The sequence below is a fragment of the Haplochromis burtoni genome, unplaced genomic scaffold, assembly GCF_018398535.1.
Source record: "Haplochromis burtoni strain Fernald_Lab_line unplaced genomic scaffold, NCSU_Asbu1 Contig_225, whole genome shotgun sequence".
NCBI classification, from domain to species: domain Eukaryota; kingdom Metazoa; phylum Chordata; class Actinopteri; order Cichliformes; family Cichlidae; genus Haplochromis; species Haplochromis burtoni.
The window spans coordinates 170,352-180,278 of NW_024582586.1; the positions used below are offsets into that span (position 1 = coordinate 170,352).

The following is a 9,927-nucleotide window of genomic DNA, read 5'->3' on the forward strand; positions in this document are numbered from 1 at the left end:
CACACACACACACACACACACACACACAGTAATCCCAGAGAATAAAACGCCAGATTGGATTAGGTCAGCGTGTGTAATCCAATGAACTCTCACCTCTAAAATGCCTAATGCTGTTAGAGCTCACATCATCACACTGTCACACTGCTCGGCTGCCTAACACATCACATAGAAATACATCTGTACAGTTTAATCGTTCAGCATAAAGCACTGCACACATCTGGAACATTTTTCAAACTTCACTGCACATATACAGAAACCCCCCCCCCCCTTACTTAAAGATTTCCAGAACTAGTCCTCCCTGATTGGTAAGCTCCTGCAGACCATTTTGCATTGGCATGTATGGCACATCTGAAGACGTACAGAACTAGTTTATTGCCATTTGACTGTTGAGGAAGTGAGCGTTGTTCCCTCTGAAAAGAAATCTAAGGCTTTTTGTTCGAGTTTAGGTATTATATTACTGTGTACAACTAAAAGTTCACACTGACATCATTTCTCCTTTCGGCTACAAACAAATCAAGTGACGCTGTTTGTTCTACTTTGTGGCTCTTGATGGCTTCACTCACTGCCTTCTGATTGAAAAATTACAGCCTTTATAGTCCAGCCAGTCATCTGTGAGTCGGGTTTTCCGATCGTTTCTACAGTGGACCCCAAGTCTTTCAGGTCAAACAATAATCTTTCCCTCTTTGTCTGTTACTATGATATTTCCCAATATCCATTTATCCATTTGGCACAGGAGAATTGTGCGTCTAATCTCCTTTCTGGACTGCATTTTAAAATTGCTGATCAGTTGGTTATAATCTCATAAAGTTCTCCCTTTTTTTCCCCTTCAATGTATTTGCTCGTAATTGATAAACTTGGTACAGTTAAGACAAGACGACCATTAGAAAGTCACCTCTTGGTTCATCTCATGACATTAATTCAAATTCGACCAGAATAAAAAATGCTAAAAAGATGGCGGGGGAGCAAATCTTGAGTTGGCACACTAGAACACGTCAGTCCGACACTGAACCAGATGACCGGTCTTTACGAGCCTGTGATACGATGCACAGATGAGCGGCAAATGCCTTGAGCGGGATGATGCAATGTGCCAGTTGGGCAGAAAGTTTACCCACAGATGTTAAGAGCCAAGCTGACAACCACAGCTGTGCGTTTAGCAACCTCGTGCTAAAACCAGAGGCATGGACCTATAGTGACCAGTTGGCCAAAATTATTTGATTTTTTTATATTTTGGAAATGAAGCGCCTCCCAAAGTGTCCATTTAAACAACTCTGAGCTCACAGGCTCTCCTCACGCTCCTGATTCGCAGCTAGATTCTTCTTCTGCTTCTTCCAGATAGCTAAAAGCAACCTAATCCAGCCAATTTTTAGCGGTGGATTGCTGGACTGATGAAGGCTGGCTGAAAATACTTAACAAATTGTCCAACCCTAAAGTGCACTTTCTCCGTCTTCTTCTCAGCGTTAATTTACTTTCTCTTTGCCGTCCTTGCTGGTGTGAGATTAGCTGCTTTTATGTGTCTGCGTTGTGATTGTTAAGACGACTGTTTGATGTTAGGATGGCTTTCGCAACCTGTTAATCATTTACCAAAACTTTGACGATAACGCCTCAGCTTTCAACAGATTACAGTTTAAACAAAACAAAACCCTCCCACAAAAAACAAACAAACAAACAAAATATTAGCCTTCCTCTCAAACTGACCTCAGAGCAGATTTAGGGGGTCTGGCTTGCTCTGCAAAATGCCTTTAAAATTTAATGCGCCTGCACCTGTTACAAGGGGTGAAAAAGATTATGTGTTTACTTAGCTACTCGTGGGAAATGTAAGCACTTTAAATTATTTAAGCCAAATTTTGCTAGCTGGCTGATTCTCAGCATTTTCTGAGCAAAAACACGAGTATATCACAGGGGTTATTTCTTATTTGGGACATGAAGCAAATGCTGGCACAAAAGCGATCACATATGGCTCTCAGTGATATTATTTGTTGTAGTTTTAGCACCAGATATAAAATTTTTTATATGTTGATGAAATCTCTTGAAATTTCCATCCTTATCCACGTGTAAAGACGTTTGCGCCCCTCTGCAGCACTAATGGTTTCCAAGTGCCTGAGCTGCTGGTCTTGTTGCCATGTGCTCCGCGTTATATTAGTGCTTCATTTTAAGGGATGAATGCCTTTCTAAGTGAAACATTACATTTTTAATGCCACAATAAAGAGAACAGTTCAAGCAGAAAGAGGCTTTTTTTTTTATCCTTGTGTTTTAGCCTAATCTCCGGCCCTTTTCAAAAAGGCTTTTTACTCAACCATCCATTTGCTTTTGATTGAAGCTGCTTCGGCAAATAAAAGCTTTAACTCTCATAACCATCATCTTTCCCTCCAGCTGGCTCCCATTTACTCTGCCCTTTTTACTCTCTTCTGCGTGGTTACTTTGAGATGCGTCGACTACCTGATTTTCATGTGTGCCTGAGTAAAACGAAAAACAGCCACCCTGTGTAGTGAAGCAAGGCAGAATGTAGCACGCTGTGACAATACCAACACAAATGACGGGGGTCAGTGGGAACAACCAATTGGGAGAAAGTGCTCGTGTGAGTTAGCGTGAAACGCCATTGACAGAGAACAGTGACTACTGGTTTCACAAAGAGTACTGCGAACCACGTGATGCGCGAGTGCAGAGACGAGTTCCACTTGATTACTCAGACGGAGCATCTCAACATTTGGGTTTCAAACGCACTGATTTCTATATTCTGAAACATTTAATGAACTCTGACTGAATTAAACAGTACAGCCATACACAACACACCTTTGCCATCTTCAGGATGCAAGCTTGTCATGTCTGCATTTGCCCCTTACTGTCCTATTACCTGATATTTGGCAGGTTATAGCTGTTTAATGCAAACACTTATTATTAAAACAAAGAATAAGAAAAAAAAAAACTGGTTAAAGTATATGCCTGTTTAACTGCTCGTTAATGCAAATATCTCATCAGCCAATCATGTGGTAGCAACTCTATGCGTTGGCTTGTAGACAAAGTCAGCAGGACCTGCTGTAGTTCAAACCAGAATGAGGGACTTCAGCAGTGACTTTTAAGTGACTTTGAACGTGGCACGGTTGTTGGTGCCAGATGGGTTGGTCTGAGTATTTCAGGAACTGCTGATCTACTGGGATTTTCCCACACAACCATCTCTAGGGTTTACAGAGAATGTTCCGGAAAAGAGAAAATATCCAGTGAGCAGCAGTTCTGAATGAAAATGCCTTGTCGATGCCAGAGGTCAGAGGCGAATGGAGGACTCCTTGGAGAGAACAGTAACTCAAATAGCAACTTGTTACAAGCAAGGTGTGCAGAAGAGCTTCTATGCACCAACAACATGCTGAACCTTGAAGCAGATACAGCAGCAGAAGACCACACTGGCCTGTTCTCCTGTCATCTAAGAGCAGGAAGCTGGGGCTCTAACCGGCACAAGTTCACCAAGATTAGCCAACAACAGACTGGAAAAATGTTGTCTGGTTTCAAAAGCTAAAATTTCTGCTGGAACATTTGGATGGTAGGGTCAGAACAACGTGAACCCATGGACCCATCCTGTATTAGTGGTTCGGCGTGGTGATGATGAGATATTTTCTAGGCAGACTTTGATACCAGTTGTGCATCATTCTAACGTCACACCTTGCTGAACATGTCCATCCCTTTATGCCCACTGTGTACCCACAGTCACAAAGCTCAAATCACCTCAAACTGGTTTCATGAAAATGAAAGGGAGTTCACTGTACTCAAATGGGCTCCACAGCCACCAGATCTCAATCATAGAGATCTGATGGAAGGAGAGATTCCCAACATGGACGTGCAGCAACTGTGTGATGCTGTAATGTCAACAAAATCTAAGAGGAATATCTACAGCACCTTGATGACTCTATGTCTCAAAGAATTAGGGCATTTCGAAAGGCAAATGGTGCCCCTAATAAAGTGGCCAATGACTCTATATGCTAGGTTGATTTTTACAGAGGAGATTTTTGTAGCTAGTTCAACATTTTTATTTAATTCTTCCTCTTACAAGTCTCCAACATTTCTCAGAGAAAGTAAATAGATGCCACAATTACAAATCAAACTATTGATTTGCTGATTTGCATTGATAAAAATTCAAATTGCAAATAGAAAGAAATGTAGAAAAATAAACCAGTTTGTGCAAATGAATGCAGTAAATAAAACTGATAAACTTAAATTTTAATAACTTGATCAATTAAAGAACAGAATTAATACTACTTCTTTGTTTAATTCATTTAGTCATTTATTTTGGATTTTGGCCGCTCTAGGCTAAAAGAGCAAAACAAAGTGACAACAACCTTAGCCTTGACTTATTTCTCTGTATTGATCTGCGATGCACCAATCCTTTCGTTTGCCTCCATCCAACAAACACGGGATGATAAAAGAAATCTGCTTTGTGCAGCATTAGGCTTTAGCCTCTGCTCTGCGTCTGACTTGGCAGCTTTAAGCCTGGAGGAAACCTTCACTGAGGGACCTCAATCAGTCTCCATCTCCTGGATCAATATCCATTAGTCTCAGAGAGAGCGCATGTGTGTGTGTGTTCGCATTGAGCGTGTGCACAGATCTCAACCTGGGTGAATGGGCCTGAGTCATAAATGCAAACTCTGGATCACATTTCTCCCTCCCTCTTTCCCTGCTTGTCTGTTTCACTCAATTTCTTGCACACACAGACGCACACAAACACACGTACACACTGGTGTCCATTCAAACACAGGCCGACGTTATGAACGGTACTTTGTAGCCTCTAAATGTTCATTCACGAGGGGCCAGTAGTGAGGACTGTAAATTTTCCCGCTGCGAATGGTGCCCCAGCACTACCAACAAGTAATAAATGTATGAAACTGACACCAAATCAATCTCTGAGTCATCGTCGGTGTAGCTAAAGATACATTCGGAGTGGAATAATTTGAGGATTGACAACATGCCACAACAAAGCTCCCTGTATCACAGCTCTGAGGCCTTGGTATTAATTCCAGTCTGGGAGACAGAGAGGAAAGAGATAGACAGAGACGCAGGGAAGCATTTTTCTTTTTTAATATTAGTTGTCATTTTGCATCAGGACGGAGAGGACCGACACGACGCAGCATGAACGAACAGGGAGGAAAAACATGAAACAGACATCGGCAAATGAACGCTCAGCCAGCAGGCAGAGAGACAGACGGACGGATGGAAGGCGAGAAAGGAAAGAGAGAAGACATGGGAAAGACAAAGAAACCAAACGCTAAAGGATGGGAAAAAAGAGACGAGGATGGAGCTGGGGACGGAAAGAAAAAAAAAAAGCATAGCCTGCCCTGTGGCGAGACACTCAAACCTGTCAGAACAAGATTCCCACAAGTTCAGCAGCAAAACAAAAAAGGTGGAGAGCCCGAACGTGACACTTAAGCTCCCACCGAGCTGGCTGTATACAGACAGTGGTAGGCTGAGGCCTGTATTAGTTTCAATACTGGTTTCACTACAGACATGGCTGACTCACAGCAATACAGGGATGCTCCATTTAAAAATGGCTTGAAACAATAAGAAAAAGCTCATTTATTATCAGACAGAACAGAGAAAGCTCAAGGAAGTGGAGACTGCACAGTGTGAACCAGCATTTCCTTATACCCTAAAGAGCTGCACACTGGACGTGGCTCGCAGGTTGTTACCCAGTCCAGTTACATTTACAATAAATCTCCATCTATAACTAGAATGATCTCATAAAGTAGGTGGTCTTGTCAATCACTGTCCTGCTGAAAGCAACCCTGTAAGTGCCGGACACACGGGCACTGAAACCTTTCCACTAGTACCTACTCGACTTGGCTCACCTTAGTTTTAGGATCTTTCACTCATATTCATATACGAGATGTATTGTTGAAATTGCCCTTCATTTCACGAAAATAAATATACTTGAGGGATTAAAAGTGTAGCTAAACTTCTGGTGCGGCCGACTCCTGATCAAAGCGGGCTTTAGTAAGGAAAACTGAGAATGTGCCGACTAAGAAAATCTGGATGGATACAGATGTTTGATATTGTTTTTATACCTCCTTAATTTTTCTGTGTAATAATTAAGTTCCCCAATAAAACAGACCAGTTGTTGGGCATGAAGTCTTTCAGCTCTTAACTACAGTAAACTCTGAAAACTGAACTGACATAAACAAATATCAGCCGTCGATTTCAGACAAGAGGCCTAGTATCGGTATCACATCAGCTCATTTCTAAGGAAAAACAGGGATATACTTTCCCTTAACACAAACGGATACACACTCTTGTCACTCTTAGCTTCACATAGTGTTAAAAATCAGAAATAGTCGCCTAAAGTTTAAGGTTAGTGCTTGAACACAGGCAGGATTTGAATCTCTGCCCATTGACAGGTTGATTGAACGCATCAAGTACAGACTGGCCTGAAATATAAACGACACTGGTGTTAAAATATTCATACGATTAAACAAAGCCAGCTGCAGATAATGGCACGAAATGTTCATTCGCGATCCGTCGAGTGTGTGATTTCTTCTCACTGTATCAACAATTTCAGTTCTAATAATTCGACAGAGGCAGCCCAAACCATGCTAAGTTCAACCCCAAGCTCACACACACAACACAAGCTAATTATCGCTCTCACTGCTTCTCGCAGACAAACAAAAGTTAATATAAGGCTGAAGAGCTCTTTTGGTAACTAAAGAGCTATTTCTAAACTACAAATTAAAACTGGAGCAGATGGGCTTGTGGTAATAAGAACAGGGGGTGGGGTGGGGGGCATATCTAGAAATTTCAATTATACAATAAATAATTTGGAACAGATCCGATTAACGGTGAGGCAGAATGGCTGCAGCTGTGCAACATCAACAAAAACACACAAAGTGCGGTCGTTAGCGAGTTACAGGATGCCTCTTCTTGCCTCTCTTTCCTTAAGAGGAAGCCATCAGATCAGCTCAATACGGATACCAAACTTCCCTCTGTGGCTTATTATCTCACTAGACACAAAACCACAGGAGCCGAGGAGGCTGAATGTCAATACGCTGCATTCTCATCCTTGTTTACAGCCCCTCTAAAGTGTACTTCAAAATCTACCAGACATGATGCTGTAGTAGAACATGCAGTGATTTTTGGCAGAGTACATTAGCACCCTCTGCATTTTATTCCTCATACACTTCACTGTTGTATATTTCTGTGTCAGGTACTAAAATGCATAGCACCTGAAAACAAACAAACAAACTGCAAATACCATTACACATGATACGCAACCAACAACCGATTCACTAAGAAATGGTTTTAGCGCTTCTCAGCAGGTTACTCTTACAAACTTGCAGCGTGCAACAGTAACCACTGGGGTGTATTTAAGTGGAGTTAGATGATGACACTTGCAGACATGACATCAAGCACTGGATCTCAATCAGCAGCCCCTCTGAGACGAGCTAAGGGTTATCCAGCACATGCAAGAGGATTTTCACATGAAAGACCCACAAACACTGCAGGCAGACCTTCAGCATTTCATTCGAGTATATTGTGATTATCTGTACAAACTGTGTGTTTCATGCTGCACGTTTACTGACAGCCATGCATAACAAACGCCATCCTTAAGTCACGTTTTCACGGTGTCAAATCGTGAAAGTGATATCAAATCGTACGGCCTGTATTCCACTGTGCTCAGACGTCCGGTAGTGTCCCCAGGAATTAACATGTTTTATGAGCTATTGTTGGAGCCGATGCAATGACTGTAGGCCCGTGTTAAGACTTCAACACAGTCCTCGCTGACAAATTAGCCTGCTTAGCTAATGCTAGCGATTATGCACATGCGACGGGGTAACATCTTTATATTGATATAATAAAGTGTGTGTTACATGGAGAAATGTGTGTCACTGACATTCGGAGGTTTGACCGAGGAAAAAGACGCTTTCGCTTCTGGTAGCCATGTTACAAAACTAGCTTATCCTGCACAGTGCACACCCAGGCTATACGTGCCACGCCGGGTATTGTTTACATAGCTTGCGCCGTTGTGCTATTTTTTTTTTGACAGCATGGAAAACTACAAACAAAACCGACTTGACAGAATACCAAAGCTAAGCGGACACTCCTCATATACGTTTCCTCCCAATACCCAAAAAACCACCCACCAACAAACCAGCTTTAACTGCCAGGCTAACTAAGCTAAACCAGCTAGCGAACAGGATTCACCAAATCTGATCAGGATTCACTAGCTCTGAGGTTAGCAGCACTGGTAGCTGCTGTTGGAATAAGCAAGCTCCTGGGTCTATTATCGGACAGCTGTGTACGGCTCCATGTCTCTTTCTAATAAACTCTAAAACTACTCCGCTAGCTTAAACCTAAATATACATTAAAGTTGTCCCACTTTAACGCTTAATTAACACCAATAACCAAAAGTCGGCAGAATCCAAACCAGTCAGGCTGCGTTTGAATAGAAAACGCATATTTACAATTGCTGTTTTACCCCCTTATTTTATTTCTCCTAACGCCAGCCTGTGTCATTTCACTTATTTTTGCTGTCAGTTTACATCGATGCGAGTGGTTTTAAGTTATTGTATCGGGAGGCTGGTAACACGGAGTGCTGCACTTCTTAAAATACTGCAATATCTAGGCGAGGTGTCCGGAGATGGAACTCTGGTCATTAGCAACCCGGCAAGCGTTGTCTTTCCATAGTCTGGTTGAGCTAAAGGATGCAGCTGCTCAGAAAAGGAAGTCAAGGAACATATTTCGGAGATGCCTGCAGCTGTGTGGGTCACTGGCATTTATTGTGAGTTTCATTTATGTCGACAGTTGTGAAATTCAATGGCTAAAACCTCCCATATTCTTCACTGTGCGAGCCCCAAACCTTTCAACATGGACAGGAAAAAATGTCCCTCACAGAGCTGGACCAGAGGAGAGCTCTCCGCGGAGCTCAGTCCGACCTCTCCCACTCTTTTCCTGGGCTTACCGGTTTTGAAGAACGCCTCTATGTCGCTGGCGTCCTTCGTGGTCTCCTCCGCTCCTTCCCCGGAGCTCATGGCTGCCACAACCCGAATCTGGAGCTCGGTATCTCCCAAGTAGAGCCCCCCAAAATATCGACAAAAAGATGGCACACAATCACTCCTGTCCTGACAAAAGCGTCATTAAAGCCACACGGACGGTTGCGGGGAGTCGTTAACGCTAGCAGTGCCATCTGCAGACCTCCATCTTGGGGTAACGTAATTGGAAACGATCAGCCGGGGGCACCGGGTTCCTCCTCGGAGTGGAGCCGAGGGGAGAGTCGCTGGAGCGGTGACGAGAGGGGGGGACGGGAGGGGCTGGGTCGCTGCTCGGTGAATCTCCGTAAGCTTTCGGAAATGAGCAGAGGCTGGGTCATCGACGAACGACGGCGGTCACTGTTAACGCGTGTGCGACCAACTTACGGCGAAATATAGGTCACAAAAAGCCGACACACAAACACGGAAAAGAAAATAAAGTCCGACGGTTGTGGTAAATACGTGAAAGGACCCGTTTAAAAGCTGTCTAACCCACACTTTCGGGGAAAGCACCAACTTTTAAGGAGAAAAAATACAACCGTTCCACATGGTTCAAGTGCTCCTGATTGTTTCAGCGACTCAACCATAAAAAGTGTATAAATGTTACGTTAGCCTACTGAAAGCAAAGAGCAGAGATAAGATAACCCTCCCGGATACAGCCATACAGGAAAGGTCCTCTGTTTTGATTCAGGCCATCTCATGATAATATTTTCCCGGAGCGCTGATTGTGACCTGGACTACTCACGCCATCTGCCGGCCAATCCTGGAAGTGCTGCTGTATCAGTGATGTGTTTACAAATCAAGACATTTACCCCCCACTATAACGTCTACAGCAGGGGTGTCAAACATAAGACCCCGGGGCCAGAATCGGCCCCTCAAAAGACTCCCACTTGGCCTACTGGATTATATTTTAATAAATTTTACAGCT

General features: G+C 43.2%; 1 protein-coding gene across 1 annotated transcript in view; it reads right to left on the minus strand.

Moving 5' to 3' along the window:
• The window catches only part of LOC102296617 (triple functional domain protein), a 78,008-nt gene extending 68,347 nt beyond the window's left edge, over positions 1-9,661 (minus strand). The window contains exon 1 of the mRNA XM_042226738.1: positions 8,933-9,661. Within this exon, the coding sequence (XP_042082672.1) occupies positions 8,933-9,002 (70 nt within the window). The 5' untranslated portion in view covers positions 9,003-9,661. The remainder of the gene's footprint in view (positions 1-8,932) is intronic.
• Between the last annotated feature and the right edge of the window lie 266 nt (positions 9,662-9,927).